At 52.7% G+C, this 15,477-nt stretch overlaps 1 protein-coding gene across 1 annotated transcript; it reads left to right on the top strand.

Moving 5' to 3' along the window:
* The first annotated feature begins 160 nt into the window (after window positions 1-160).
* On the top strand, window positions 161-14,644 carry P3h1 (prolyl 3-hydroxylase 1). Its single transcript, XM_021635025.2, has 15 exons — window positions 161-689; window positions 2,447-2,599; window positions 3,696-3,885; window positions 4,615-4,746; window positions 5,403-5,542; window positions 7,757-7,846; window positions 8,117-8,169; window positions 8,316-8,437; window positions 10,360-10,487; window positions 10,657-10,752; window positions 11,131-11,281; window positions 12,842-12,959; window positions 13,347-13,422; window positions 13,646-13,786; window positions 14,162-14,644. Exons 1-15 carry the CDS (start codon window positions 216-218, stop codon window positions 14,315-14,317), a joined length of 2,220 nt encoding a protein of 739 aa, XP_021490700.1. The 5' UTR covers window positions 161-215; the 3' UTR covers window positions 14,318-14,644.
* Window positions 14,645-15,477: the final 833 nt, after the last annotated feature.

Raw genomic sequence — 15,477 nt, 5'->3', positions numbered from 1 at the left:
GCTTTTTCATTATCAGGCCAATGAGCGGCGCGCCTGAGGTTGGAGGCGGGGCCTCGCGAAGAGCGGGCGTTCGGATTGGTTGAAAGCTAGAGGCGCTTCCTGGCCATGCGCTCCTGGGCTTGGGGCGTGGCTCGTCTCTGGGCGTGGCTTCTGTGGGGCGGGACTCTGGCCTTTGCTCTGGGCGAGCTGTCCCGTTAAGTGGAGGGAGCGGGGCCATGGCAGGGAGCGCACCGAGGCTGCTGGCCGCGATGCTAGCGATCGCCGCAGCTGCCGTCTCGCGGGCCACGGCGGAGTCTGAGCCGGGATGGGACGTGGCATCCCCTGACCTACTTTACGCAGAGGGGACCGCGGCCTATGCGCGCGGGGACTGGCCCGGGGTGGTTCTGAGCATGGAGCGGGCGCTGCGCTCGCGGGCCTCCCTGCGCGCCCTCCGCCTGCGCTGCCGCACTCGCTGCGCCACCGAGCTGCCGTGGTCGCTGGACCTCGATCTCGGTCCGGCCCCCGGCCTGAGCCAGGACTCGGGCGCCGCCGCCCTGCATGACCTGCGCTTCTTCGGATCCCTGCTGCGCCGTGCCGCCTGCCTGCGCCGCTGCCTTGGGCCACCCTCTGCCCACTTGCTGAGCGAGGAGCTGGACCTGGAGTTCAACAAGCGGAGCCCCTACAACTACCTGCAAGTCGCCTACTTCAAGGTGCGACTGGCCTGGAGCCCGGCTGCCGGGAGCGACCTGGGGAACCCGGAGAGCAGAGCAGGGACGAGTCATCGGGGAGGAAAGGGGCCTCTTGGCTGGGGAGCTTCACCCGGGCAAATGCTAACTCTAAAGGTCTAGCCAGTAGTGACCGCTCAAGCTAAGAAGATTTGGGAAGGCTTCCTAGAGGGAACGCTTGGGTCTCCCAGTCCTACTTCATTGCAAGTATCCAAGTGAGAGGATAGGCGCTTCTACAGCATCTTCCTTCCGGTTCGTTCTCCAATCATGCTTTTCCTGCTCCCTATTCCTACAGCAGCGCTCGTTCGGGACGTGGGATTGCCACGTCGCCAGCAGGGGCTGCCTGGCTCCTCCTTGTGGAGGACCCTCTGGGTAGTTTATCTTTTGTGTATTTATATATATAAAGAAAATGACTGCCTTTTGGGATGCCACAGCGCCTTAAGGCCAAGCCAAAAACAGGCTTGGAACAACAGGCCTGTCTGCCAGTGATGACTGGCAGCATGCTATTTCCAGGACCTTGTTAGAGCACTTTGCGTTTATTAGTTCATTTGCCCCTATTTGAGCAGATGCTATTAGTCCCATTTCAGGGGGATGGGCTGCACAGCACACCAAGTATCTACAACAGTTTGACAGAACTTCAGTTGTACCTAAAGAGAGCCTTAGAGATCCTTGGAGACCTCAGATTTCTGCCTGTTCCCTCCATCCCTTCAGGTTATTGGGAAGAGTGCTAGACTTACAAGCCCGGAAAGATTGGGTTCTGACTTAGGTCATGTCCCTTAACAGCACTACTTAAAATCCATTGACATTTATTGAACACCTACTACATTCCAGTCCTTGGACAAGTGATTAAAATGATTGATGGACTCTTTTACCTTGTGTTACTGCTAGGAGTACCGTATTAAGTGCTGACTAAAAAGGTTATGTAGATAGTTGGGGTTGTGGGAGCACAAAGGAGGGAAAGTGTAGCTTTGCCTCAGTTAACTTAGGCCTGAGGAAGCGGTGACACTGGGGAATGGTTATTCCCCAGAGAGGGGAAAGTAGATCGTGATATATTTGGCCACAGGATAGTCCACTGCACAACTTCTGTATGTGAGGGGAGAACAGCGGAAGAGAGTTTAGTGAGGCCGGATTCAGAGGAGACTTCCGTCCACTTCAGGCAACCATCATCAGACTTCGTTTTCAGACTGCTAGTTCTGGAAGCCTGGTGGATAGGTGGAAGGAAAGAGTGGTGACAGCGAACGTGGGAGAATTTGGAGCCCTGTGCCCTAGTCCACCAGAGGAAGCTAGGTGCCAGTGCCGAGAGGGAAAAGGTGAGGGACGGGGGTTCGTGACGAAGAAAGGTGGGAGCAGTGCTGAAGGATTGGGGACAGTAAACTGGGCGTGGTGGCAGGTCATGGAATCCCAGCCTTGGATTCCCACCATGCTGTAACTGTTAACTGCTCTTGCTCCTCTGTTCCCAAATGGTTGCAGCGTTGACTCTTTAGCTCAGGCACTACATTTCAATTTATTTATTTTTTTTGTCTGTTTGCTTGTTTTATTTTGTTTTGAGACAAAGTCTCACTTATAATCCCAGCACTTGGGATCTGAGGCAGGAGGATTGAGAGTTTGAAACTGACCTATATAGCAATACCCCATCACTCCATGTCAGTACATGCACACACATACAGAAACCAACCAAGCAAACAATCAAAATCTCACAGAGTTTGGGTATGAACTAATTTTTTTAAAAATGTCATCCATAGATAAACAAGCTGGAGAAAGCTGTGGCGGCAGCACATACTTTCTTTGTGGGCAATCCTGAGCACATGGAGATGAGGCAGAACCTCGACTATTACCAAACCATGTCTGGGGTAAAAGAGGAAGACTTCAAGGATCTCGAAGCCAAGCCCCACATGGTGAAAAGACATTCCCCACCCCGTGTGTGTGTGTGTGTGTGTGTGTGTGTGAGTGAGTGAGTGTGTGAGCGAGCTGCTAGGTAGTCCTGGTGCTGTGTAGTCCAGGCTGGCCCAAGTCTTCAATATTTAATTCTGTGATCTAATTCTACATATTCTACATGTATACGTCATCTTTTGATCTAACATTTGAATAGCATTTTCATAAAGGATTTATTTTCTTGATCATTTTAGTAGTTTATAAATCAGAACATTGAAGAGCCTGAGGATATGCCATTGATAGACAGGTGTTTAGCATGTACAAGGCTCTGGATTTGTATTCAGCAACAACAACAAAAAAACGTGTATTATATCTCTCTCTATATATATAGATATATACATAATATTCATATATACGTCCAAATATAAGAAACACTCTCAGGGTGACATCACACATCCTAAGCACTCTACCACTCCCCAGTCCCAGAAGAGCTTTTAAAATAAACCTGGACATGATGGCATACACGAGTAATCCTAGTACTGGGGAGAGAGAGGAAAGCACATCAGGAGTTCAAGGTCATCCTCAGGCATTTAGTGAGTTTGGTGCCCTGCTGAGCTGTGTGAGACATTGCTTCAAGGGGCCTAGAGTGGCTTGTAGTTTATTTTTAATTTATGTGTATTTGTGTATGTGTGTGAGAGAGAGAAGTGAGTGAGTTTATGTGGCTGCCCAAGGAGGCCAGAGGAGGACCTCAGATCCCGGAGCTGGAGTCACAGGCATTGTGAGCTGCCCTGTGTGGGAGCTGGGAACTGAACTCAAGTCTTCTGGAAGAGCATGTTGTTAATTGCTGGCCCATCTTCCTCTAGCCTGTGTTGTCTGAAAACTGTAAGCCCTATAGAAACCTGTAAGAATTACAGCAAACTCTTGTCTTTTTTCTACATTGGGAGTTAATAAACGGGGCACTGGGGAGCCTGTTTACGAACGACCTTAATTAAGCATCTGTACTCAGGTTTCCCTTTCCATCCATAGCTTCGAGTAGGAATTAGCACCTCCATGTTAGTGGCTCAGGATAAGGTGAGGGCTGCCTCTGGGCCTGTTTTGAGTACACCTTCCCTCCAGTAGCATGAGTTTCGGCTAGGAGTGCGGCTCTACTCTGAGGAGAAGCCACAGGAAGCTGTGCCCCATCTGGAGGCTGCATTGCAAGAGTACTTCGCGGCCGATGAGGAGTGCCGTGCCCTCTGTGAAGGGCCCTATGACTATGATGGCTACAACTACCTAGACTACAGTGCCGACCTCTTCCAGGCCATCACAGGTACGTGCCATTCAGAGCCTGACTTGACCAAACTTGACCAAACCTCCTAGGGCTTTAAGGTCAAAGTCCTGATAATAATGGTGTTTATCTAAACACCATCTGCAACCTCATCCCCAAATTGTTTGGGTTTTTTGTGTTTTTTTTTTCAAGACAGGGTTTCTTCACATAACTGCCCTGGCTATCCTGGAATCCACTCTGTAGAAGAGGCTGCCTTCGAACTCACAGAACTCTGCCTGCCTCTTCCTCCCAAGTGCTGGGGTTAAAGGCTTGCGCCGCCACACCCTGCTTTATCCCCAAATTTTTTAAGTCTAGGATTCTGACCAAAAAAATGCCTTTCAGAAGCTGGGGTGATGGCTCAGCCATTAAGGTGCCTGCTATACAAACAGTAGGACCAGAGTTCAGATCCCTCAGCACCCACATAAAAGGCAAATATGGCGAGCGGCAGGCACCTGGAATCCCTGGGCTAGAGCTTGGCAGCTGGACAGTCTCACGTGTAGATGAGCTTCAGGGTCAGAGACCCTGTCTTGAAAAAAATGCAGGGGAGAACGATGGAGAAGGACAGCTGGCATCACCTCTGGTTTCTTTACCTGTGTCCACACATCCCACACACATGCGCAAATGTAGGCACGTAAGAACCACACAGATTTCTCTCCACTTCCATTTGCCCATCTCAGCCAGAATCTGACTCCTAAGAAAAATGACAGAATCCTCATCTTTGGTTCTTTTCAGACCATTACGTCCAGGTCCTCAGCTGTAAGCAAAGCTGTGTCACCGAGCTGGCTTCCCACCCAAGTCGAGAAAAGCCTTTTGAAGACTTCCTCCCTTCGCACTATAATTATCTACAGTTTGCCTACTATAACAGTAAGGCCTGCTTTCTTTCTTCTCTCTGATACCTCACAAAGAAGCGTAGCCAGACAGGCAGAGTTTGCAACCACTTGCCTTCAGCATGTCTGGCTTCTGTGTCTATGGGAAGCAACATGCCCAGTGCTTCCTGGGTATTTTCTCATAAGCAAGTGGCCCAGGTACCCAATTTCAACTGGCCACAAGCAGCAAACAGAGGAGCCCAGGGCATCTTGCTTTTGTCCCTCTTTGTACATTTGTAATCTAATTTTGCGTTTGAATCTAAATGAGTAGCAAAAGTCAGGATGTACTAAGGTTGAAAACAACTCGCAGGACATGCCCAGGCCTCCTCCCAGGGTAGAGGGACTAAAAATATCCAGAAAAGATAGCAAAACAAAAATCAGCAAATCAGCCGTTGTTCATTGGGTACCGGCTGCATGCTAACCATTTTAGCACAACATCCAAGAATACATGCAGTTGAGTTGAAGAGATCCCCCTGTCTAGGGGCCCTTGTGCTGTTGTAGTCTTCCTCCTCTAAAAAGCCATGTTGTATAGCCAAGTATCACTTTGCTCTGTCATCATGGCCTCAAGGCTTCTCTGAAACCAGATGCTACATAGCTACTGGTATCCAGGATTAGACCCTTTCCTCATGGTCATTTTCTTTTCTTCCTTTGCAGTTGGGAACTATACACAGGCTATTGAATGCGCCAAGACCTACCTCCTCTTCTTCCCCAATGATGAGGTGATGAGCCAGAATTTGGCTTATTACACAGCCATGCTTGGAGAAGAAGAGGCCAGCTCCATCAGCCCCCGGGAGGTGAGAGGCTTGCTTCAGCGAGGGCAGCTTCTGGCTGAACCCAGTCAGAAGACAAAAGAGTGCTGCCGGTTAAGGGTGGGGCGGGACTTGGGCTCAGCTTGTCACTGGGGTGGGGAGGAGTATCAGGAGTTTGCAGAACATTCCAGAGCCTCACAGCATCCCCTGGGTTTGGATGTGACTTCTTCGCATTGGCACACAGAGATTTCTCTGCCCCGCTTGACACCCAGCCTGGGTGCTGGATGCCATTTGCCCAAAGTCAGTGCTGTTCCCTTCATAATGGGTTTGTTTGTCCACACCTGCTGTTTCTGTGCATTTTTCCCTGTCATTTTCTGTTCTCCCCTCCTTCGCCCAGTGTTTTCCACACCTCCAAAATAAGGAGAAAACCTAGGTAGACAGAATTCCACTCCAAGGGGGAAGCCACCACATAGCTCTGGAATTGAGTCTCCAGAGAAAATAATCCTATTGTCAGCCCCTCCCAGGTGAGAATGGCTTTCTTGTAGTTATCCTTCTTGGCCACTAGATGGTGTGGCTCTCTAGCCTGAAGAAGGCCCTTCCCGGTCTTTGTCTGGCTTGGTTAATACTACAGCCCCCACCCCCACCCCTGTCCTTGTGATTGTATTAATGAACCTGAGAAGGGGAAGGAGAATACTCCAAGTGGTCACATTCAGGTAGGACTCTCCTTCCAGGAAGGGATTAGCTAATACTGGTCTGAGCCCCAGCCCAGCCACACTCTGCCTTGCTGGGTCATTTCAGCCCTCCTCCTTTGTGATCAGCACGGCTGTCCTTTGAGGTAGGCCCTCTGCCTCCTGTACCCAGGAGAACATGCAGATGGAATGACTTGTGCAGTGGCTGTCACTGGTTAGTGGTGACTGTTACCTGCTGCGTGCTTTGTCCCTCTACTGCTCCACACATGACTGACACTCGGTAAGCTCAGTGAGTCATTGTAGGCTAAACAAGTGACGGCAGTGGGTTGCTTCCTGCACGGGCCTTGAATTATTGGTGAGAGTTAAATAGGACAGCACACATGGCTTGGTGTCTGGCATTTGGAGGAGGAAGCCAGTCATTGAAACTCCTTCGGGTAAAATTCCCACTTCCTCTTGGGTGATCACGGTCACCGACAGGGCAGACTCCTTGAACTACCTCACCTTTGTTACTGTCTCTTTCTCTCATCCTTCTGCTGCTTGGATCCTCGTAGGGGACTCGGGGAAAGATGTGACCCCGAAAGGGATTCAGTTCCCGGCCCTGGGTAAGCCCTTCCCCTGAGCACATGTGGGATGTCAGATTGCCGATCTTAGCTATTCTGCAGCAGCTGTCCTTCAGGGAGGGATAGGTCTGGCCATCCTGAGGGGTAGGGGGTGGCCAAGTAGAAAGCACATGGGCTTGAGGACCCACAGCCCTGGGTGTGAGTGTAACGTCGCTTTCAGTCCCACTGCTTATCTTCAAGATGAGGACAACAGTGTCAGCCCAGGAGCTCCCATTCATGAAACAAAGGCAGAAGGATCACAGGCTCAGAGCTAGCCTGGGCTACATGGTGAGGCCTGATCTCAAAACAAAATCGGCAGGCAAGGTGGCTCAGTGGATAAAGGCACTTGCTGCTGAGCCTGATGGCCTAATGGTACAAGGAGGGAACTGACAGGTTGTCCTCTGTCCTCCACCCCCATGCCACAACACGCACACGCATACACACACGATAAATAAATAGATAGATAAATCTAATTTTAAAAAGGTATTTGCCACACAAGCTTATGACCTGAGTTTCGATCTACAGAACCCACAAAAGGATGGGACAACGGACTCCACAAAGTTACCCTCTGACCTCCACACATAGAGGCCATACACCTCAGGACATACAAAGTAAGCAAACAAACATAGAAGAAAAGCGAAAAGAGGGCTGCAGCTGCAGCTCAGTCAGGAGAGAGCTTGCCTAGCGTGCTTGAAGCTCTGAGTTCAGCGTCCAGAGCTTCGAAAGCAAAAGCGGACTCTTGGTGCTGTGAAGCCTGTGTGGCGTTCTGAGCATCGCCAGAGCTTCTGTTTCCGAGACCCGCTGACATCTTCTCCCCACCAGTGAGGCTGAGTTATGCCGCCCACGGGGGTCCTCTTGAGCACAGACGGGCAGCACGTTACCTGTGATGGGGTGAAGACACATAGGGAAGTGTAAAATGCCAGGGACAGCCACCCTAGGGCTGAGTTCTAGGAGAATGTCTGTTTCCTCAGAATGCCCAGGAGCACCGACAGCGGAGTCTGCTGGAGAAAGAACTGCTGTTCTTCGCTTATGACGTTTTTGGAATTCCCTTTGTGGATCCGGTGAGCCGGGGCAGGGGCTGGAAGGGATGGGGAGAGGGAGGCACTGAAGCAGGGGGGTACATGCTGCCTGACTCTGAGGGGAGATGGTCCAGGGCTGAACCTAGCATGGGGGATACATGGTGAAAAGGGGGTCCTGGACCACTTAGGTAGCTTAGGTTCCAAGAGCCTACCTCATCGCAGGCAGAGAGGCAGCGTACTCCTGGAAGCCTTATGTCACACACTGAGACCTGGAAGATTAAGTCACCTACTTGTTATCCTGACCTACCTTAGGACTCATGGACTCCAGAAGAGGTGATTCCCAAGAGGCTGCAAGAGAAACAGAAGTGAGAAATTCCACAGTTGGATCATTCTGACAAAGCGCTTGAGGCTTCCCGAGCCCCCACAGATGGGAACACCTAGCCAGGGGTGGGTAGGTCCAGGCTGGGAAGTTGGGGTGGGATCCAGTCTTCAGTGATGCCCATGCTCACAGGTCAGAACGCGAAACTGCGGTCCGCATCTCCCAGGAGATAGGCAACCTTATGAAGGAGATCGAGACCCTCGTGGAAGAGAAGACCAAGGAGTCGCTGGATGTGAACAGACTGACACGGGAAGGTGAGCCAGCAGCGGGTGGCATGCCTGCAGTGTGGAGGGCAGCCAGGCAGGTCTCCCCACGTTCACCAGGCGGAGGAGCCACAGCTTTGCTCAGCCCACCATATTCCAGCTTCCACTTGTGCAGCAGGTGCTAGGACTTCCTCCACACCCAGCACTCCCAGGAACTGTCATCCAGGCAGCCCTGAGAAGGGGCCTTTGGCTAAGAAGTAAGGCTCCCGTGTCACAGTTAGACTAGCGTAGTCACTGTAAGTATGGGGAGTCTTCCCTCCTCCCCCACAAACGCTCTTATGATCACTCACATTGTCATCAAGAGCCAAAACCTTCCTGTGTTCCCTGCTCCGTTTGCTGTGCTCCCAGCCCACAGTGATAGCTGCCCTCTGTGCTCCTTCTCTTCCCTATCCTTTGCCTTTTCCACTGCTTCCGGCCCACATAGGTCCAAACACTTCCTGTCTGTTCTTGTCCTTTCCTACACACAGCTGCCAGGCCTGCCTTCCAAACACTGGGACCATGCAGGCATCCTCAGTATCCCAGCATCCTCCAGCACATCTGCCCTATGGCTCTCCATACCTCCACGTCAAATGGGATGAGCTGTTTCTGGTCCCCTGATCCTGCACTGGCCTGCGGGTCGCTGCTCATGCTTGTAATCTCTCCTGACATACTTCTCAGCATCTCTGCTCCTAAAGAGGCCTCAGAGAGACCTTACAAATCCTCCTCTAACCTCCCTCCTCCTGTGACTACAATTTGTAAGGGCGCTGCGGCCTGTCTAGTGCTGTTATTGTCTGGCTGGAGAATGGCACCACCTTCAGTTATTAGGCTTTCTCTGTTGTATCACTCACAAGGTCTCAGCGTGTAGATGGGGTTGAGCCGGGTCTCTAGTGCAGCCTGAACAGACCTCTTACAGCTAGAGGCAAAACACTGGCCTTTGCCATTGCTAGGTTGGCTGTGTGCACGTAACAGGATTAGCCTGTGACAAGTCTGTCCAGCCCTGCCTTCTTTTCAGCAGTTGCTTCGCTTCGTGTCTGAGAGGTAGGTTAGGCAGACCGCAGGGCTGTTCTTGTACACAGTACGTTTACTGTAAGCCAGATGCTGCACTGAGCGTCTACCTTGCTTTATTTGTTGGTCTTTACTAATCTGTTGTCAAACTTGAAAGGTAGATGCTAACAGTAATCAGTTAAAAATCAAGGCTGGGTACGATGGTTCACATCTTTAATCCCAGCAGAGGCCACAGATCTTTTAAGTTTGAGGCTAGCCTGGTCTACACAGCGAGTTCCTGCTCAAAAACAAAGTGGGGGGGGGTGCTCTGAAGAGATGGCTCAACCGTAAGAACACTGGCTGCTCCTCTAGAAGACCGGGGTTTGCGTCCTGGCACCCACAGAGTGGCTCACGGCTGTAACTTCAGTTCCAGGCTAATTTCTTCTGACCTCCTTGGGCACCAGGCACACACACGGCACACAGACAGACATGCAGGCAAAACACCCATACACATAAAGTCAAATTTTTATTTTTTATTTTTATCTTTTATTTTTATTTTAAAGGCAAGGTTTCTTTGTTTCAGCTGTCCTGGCTGTCCTGGCACTAGCTCTGTAGACCAAGCTGTCCTCGAACTCACAGAGATCAGCCTGATTCTGTCTTCCGAGTGGTAGGATTAAAGGCAAGAACTCCACCAGCCAAAGTACAATGTTTTTAAAAAAATTTACATCAGAGTGGTTAAGTAGTTGGCAAAGTAAGTGGAGGTTTCAGGGGCCAGACTCAGTTCTTTGATTCTGAAGTTCCTGTTTTAAGTACACAGCATGTGGCTGTTTACACAGGAGGCCCAAGAGCCGGCAGCCGTGGTGGCAGAGTGAGGCGTAGGATTTGGAGTCCAGATCCTGCCCTCCGACTACCGTGCGGCTGCGGGACTGAGTTCTGCCCTTGGCTTTCAGGTGGCCCCTTGCTCTATGAAGGCATCAGCCTCACCATGAACTCCAGAGTCCTGAACGGCTCCCAGCGGGTGGTGATGGACGGCGTGATCTCCGACGCTGAGTGCCAGGAGCTGCAGAGGCTGACCAATGTAAGCGAAGCCAGTCACTGCACCATCTCCCCGATCCACGGGCCAGGGGCCTCTTAGGGGCAGCACTCCCTGTTGCCCTCATCACACACTCCTCATCACACACACACACACACACACACAGCCGCCCTGACTAACTTTCTAACTTTGCCTTATCTTCTGGGCCCATCAGGCAGCAGCAACTTCAGGAGATGGCTACCGAGGTCAGACTTCCCCACACACCCCAAATGAAAAGTTCTATGGTGTCACCGTCCTCAAAGCTCTCAAGGTAAACTCCATCTCGGCTCTCTAGAGCAGGGGAGGAGTTGGGCGTGCAGCTGGTAGGGAGAACTGTCACCCTGCTGGCATTGCAGCTGCCAGCCAGTGAGGATAATCTATGCTGAGGAGGTCTCCTTGTACATCTTGGCTTTTAGACGTAATAAAATCGAGGCAAGCGGGGTGGGAAGGATCCCCAGACGTGTGGGCAGGCTGTGGCTCGGGGCTGATCCTAAGCAGGGGACATGAAAGCTAGAAAGGAGAACGGGGAGGAGGCTGTCAGGTGTGGGGAACAGGGAGATTGCTCCTTCAGTGGCGGGGTGGGAGATGCTCCCAGGGTCCTGACAGCCTATAGAGAGTCAGGGCAGCTGACCACCAGTGTTCTTTGCAGCTCGGGCAGGAAGGGAAGGTCCCTCTGCACAGCGCCCACATGTACTACAACGTGACAGAGAAGGTGCGGCGGGTCATGGAGTCCTACTTCCGCCTGGACACGCCCCTCTACTTTTCCTATTCCCACCTGGTGTGCCGAACCGCAATAGAAGGTGAGCCTCCTCACCCCTGCAGCTTCTCAGGAGTAGGCTGCGGCCTGGCACCGTACTAGACGCTGAGGACATGGAGGAGACGAGGGCATGGTCCCCTCGTGCTGGCTGGGAAGCCAGTGCAAGCATGTTGGCTGCAGCTCAGCACGTTGAGTAGTGCTGAGTATGTCAGCAGCGTGGAGGAAGATCCAGTCAGCTCCCCAAGGGTCAGGAAGCCTTCCAGGGCAGGTGGTGGGAACGTTGCAGGATGAATGTGCTGGTGCAGGTCAGGGTAGCTGGAAGCCTTGCAAGCCAGAGAGACCAGTTCTAAAGACAGAGAAGCTCCGGGGGAGCTGAGGATGCTGCCAGCTTACAGAGAACCCTGCTCAGGGATTTGCGTTATATCCTTCCCCTCCGCCCTGCACTGTGCTGCGAGCCCACCCGTAGTAACTGTCAGACACCAGTCCTGTGTGGGAGCAAATGCCTTTGAGCTACGAGGCCTTGTTCCTTCTCCTTCACATCCCCTTTGCCTTCACACTCCCGAGCAGGGATGAGGCACAGCCAGGCTGTGGGAATCACGTTTTTGTGGCCCAAAGCCAGCTCTGTCCTGCTGTAGCATTCGGAAGACTCCAGCTCTTGACACTCCTTGGAAGGTGGCAGGTGCTGGAAGGCCTCTCTCTCCCTCGGTGTTAAAAGCTCGAGGAAAATCTGGGCTCACTGAAGGAATGTGTCAGGCACTTGACCGTGTGCCACAGAGCCTCGAGGTGAAGTGCTACCACAGGGAGGCAGGGACTGCTGCGAACAGTCGGGGAAGGGCTTGGCAGGGCCCTCACATTTAAGACATGAGCTTTGCAGCTGTGTGTTGAGAGACTGGAGCAGGTGGATCAGACGAGAGGCCTGGAAGCTGGTCGGCGATGACCAAGGTGGGGGAGGGTGAAGGCTGGAAATCTGAAAGTGGCAAGGAGGCAGAGGAGAGAAACCGTGGGAGAGGCACAGAGGAAGCCAGCGGGGGGGGGGGGGGTGACTGGCTGGACCCAGTGAGGTGGCATCTGCCATCCCGCACGGAGTGTGCCAGAGTTTACACTGGAGGAAAGTGTGATCTGCTGGCATTTTACAGTAATCCTGTCCGTTCTCTTTCCGTGCCCTCTCCCTATGTGGTTCTCCACCCACCCCCACCCACAGAGCCCTGCCTCACTGGCTGCGTTTTGCTGCTCTTGTTCACCTGCCCCTCCGCTCCTGCTGGAAGATGGAGTCAATAGATCCTGCACCCACCAGCCTCCTCTACGTACCCCTGTGGTCCTTCCTAGTTCAGAAAGTCTCTAGGTCTTCCAGGGTGAAGGAACTCGGCCCAGTGCCATCTGCCTTCTTGGCACCCACAGTCCTCTGGGCCGCATCCTGTTCACCCCGGAAACTTGTCCTGATCTCTAAGCTGTGGCTTAAACAAAGACTCCTCACAGCCCAATACATGACAGTCCTGTAGCCTCCCATTTTGGGGCACCCCATCCTCCCTGCCCCACGTGATAAGAGAGCATCTCACTGTGTTCCCTATATATCCTACTCTAACATGGGTTACCTTGGCCTCAGAGTCACAGGCTGAGAGGAAGGACAGTAGCCACCCAGTGCACGTGGATAACTGCATCCTGAATGCCGAATCCCTTGTGTGCGTCAAGGAGCCCCCTGCCTACACGTTCCGGGACTACAGGTGATTGCAGCAGCCATGGTGCCCAGGCACTGTGCTTGCCCCTGGCAGTTCCTCCGTGCCCTGCTCTGCCTCCCCACCCTCCGTGCACATGCGCACACACAGGCAGAGCAGGCTGTCGGTACAGGCCGGTCCCTCATCCGAGTCCCCACATAGGAAGAAAGACAGCAGGGAGATCCCTCAGGAAGGGTGTGGGTTGGAGGGCATGCGTGGGTTTAGCACAAAGGCACACTAGCTAGGTGTGATGGAGTCTCCAAAGTAGAGTAGGGGATCTTGCAAGCTGTTTATGGCTTCAGAAAAGCTTCTGGCCTCCAGCTGCTAGTGGAGAGCACACAGAGGAGGGTTCTGGGGAATGGGGCATAAGCCGTGTCTGGATTCCCGCCTTTCTAGCGCCATCCTTTACCTCAACGGGGACTTTGACGGAGGAAACTTTTACTTCACTGAACTAGATGCCAAGACTGTGACGGTAAGTGCTCTCCTGTCCTCATCCCTGGGGACAGAACCCCTCTGGAGCTGTTATCCCCAGAGGATAGTGCATAGATTGACAACTGGGCTTCCCACCCCGCCCCTCGCCTTATACCCTGACCCCAGGCTAGCGGATATGGCAGCTCTCCTCTCACTGCCCTTTGGGTCTTGGTCCTAATGATCCATTACCCTTCTGAGGCTTTTCCCGTTTTCCCTCTCCACAGGCGGAAGTGCAGCCCCAGTGCGGAAGGGCCGTGGGATTCTCCTCCGGCAGTGAGAACCCGCACGGGGTGAAGGCTGTCACTAGGGGGCAGCGCTGTGCCATCGCCCTGTGGTTCACCCTGGATCCTCGCCACAGTGAGCGCGTAAGAGCTGTGGGGAGGGCCGCTTGTCTGTTTCCAGAAGACTCTGCTGTGTCCTCTCCTTGCGTCCTACTGCTAGTGGTCCAGTCATAAAGGAGTCTGGGCTAGGGACCCCCTTTCCAGTGTACTCCCTGCAGTCATGGCTGCCTCGCCCTCCCTGGGCCTTCCTTGTCACATAAGTGGGGTACCTGGGTGGAACTTGATGTGGAATTGTTAGTTCAGTCCTTGGACCGTGCTCCCGCCACCAGAGCTTAGGTCCACCAGGAAAGAGGCGGTCCTAGAGTCCCTGCAGCAGCATGGCCATTGTTCTCTTGGAAGCAGCAGGTGAGCGGGTAAGGACCTCGGGGTTGGGGCTCTGAGAAGTGTTTGCCATTGCAGGACAGGGTGCAGGCTGATGACCTGGTGAAGATGCTGTTCAGCCCAGAAGAGGTGGACCTCCCCCAGGAACAGTCACTGCCCGGCCCACAGGAATCCCCAAAACCTGGAGAAGAATCTCTGTCAGACCGAGAGTCACAACGCAAGGATGAGCTATGACAGCAGCTAGGTCACACATGGGTGCCATTGGACCCATTCGGAGACTCCGCCCTGCAGCCTGGACTTCCCAGCCCCTCGGGGCTGCAGATTAAGGGAGACTTCTGTCTTCCGCCCAGCCAGAGGATCCTGCCCGCAGCCTTCCGCATGGTGCTACTGTTCTTGGAGTGGACATGGCAGGATGCCACTCTGCTCTGGGCTTGGCTGAAGGCTCAGGATGCAGGCCCAGAATCACCCCAGGGCTTAAATAGGCAGCTGCCCGACAGCAGCATGATATTTAAATGTCTGTACAGACAACCAAAGAATAAATGAGTCTTCTTTTTTCATTGAGTGGTTTGTTCCAAGAGAGGAAATATTTCCATTCTTCCACAGAGGCCATGCTTGGTAGCCACTACTCCTGGCAGCACGTAGTGGCCATACAGGAATTCCTATGTAGCCTCAGGCCAAATAACCCAGGTACCTTGGGCTTTTACCATAAAAGGGGCATCTTGGTCCTCACTGTGCCTACCTTCTCCAGGAGCTGGGTGGCCCAGATACAGCACCCAACGTGGCAGCACCTCATGAACTTAAAGCTGTGGACGAAGCATCCGGTTTGTTACTAATCCTCTTCTGGCAGAGAGCAACAGTCAGCGGTGCTCTGGCATGTTAGAGGCAGCCACGTGCTTCCTTCTCTGCTGGCCGCCCTCAGAGCCTGTACCTGAGAGCCTCATGTGTAGGATGATAACTCAGAGAGATCAAAAGCATGGAACTGGAGACTCAGCTCCTCCGGCCACAGCTGGCACCAAGCCCACCACCTCCACCATGCTTGAGATGCCTTAGTATAGAGTGTAGGAACCTGCCCCCAAGTGATCAGTAGTCAAACAATATTTATTTAGTGAGCAGCAGCTTGGTGCTGGGACTATGAGAGGGGCTTAGGCAAGCCTGGTCTTACAGAGCTCGTATGTTATAATAATAAATGTGTAACTATGTATGTGTGTGGTTTGTGTATCTCTAAGCCTTTGATGTAGAAAGTCAAGTCAGGGTCCCAAGAGAGAAGAAACAGCAAGAAGACTGATGAGGGACAGGAGAGATGACTCAGCAGTGAAGAGCCCTTGTTACTCTTTGCTTCCTGGTACCCAGATCAGGTGGCCTCTAGCCTACCCAGTTCCAGGGGATCTGATGCC

This window comes from Meriones unguiculatus, chromosome 3 (assembly GCF_030254825.1).
Source record: "Meriones unguiculatus strain TT.TT164.6M chromosome 3, Bangor_MerUng_6.1, whole genome shotgun sequence".
NCBI classification, from domain to species: domain Eukaryota; kingdom Metazoa; phylum Chordata; class Mammalia; order Rodentia; family Muridae; genus Meriones; species Meriones unguiculatus.
This window is presented reverse-complemented; position numbering and strand designations above follow the sequence as displayed.

Bases quoted from the DNA above. Each gene is read 5' to 3' on its own strand.
- P3h1 (XM_021635025.2), top strand. From the start codon at position 216: ATGGCAGGGAGCGCACCGAGGCTGCTGGCCGCGATGCTAGCGATCGCC. The intron at 12,960-13,346 runs GTGATTGCAGCA...CCGCCTTTCTAG, and splicing joins TACACGTTCCGGGACTACAG to CGCCATCCTTTACCTCAACG. The intron at 13,423-13,645 runs GTAAGTGCTCTC...CCCTCTCCACAG, and splicing joins TAGATGCCAAGACTGTGACG to GCGGAAGTGCAGCCCCAGTG.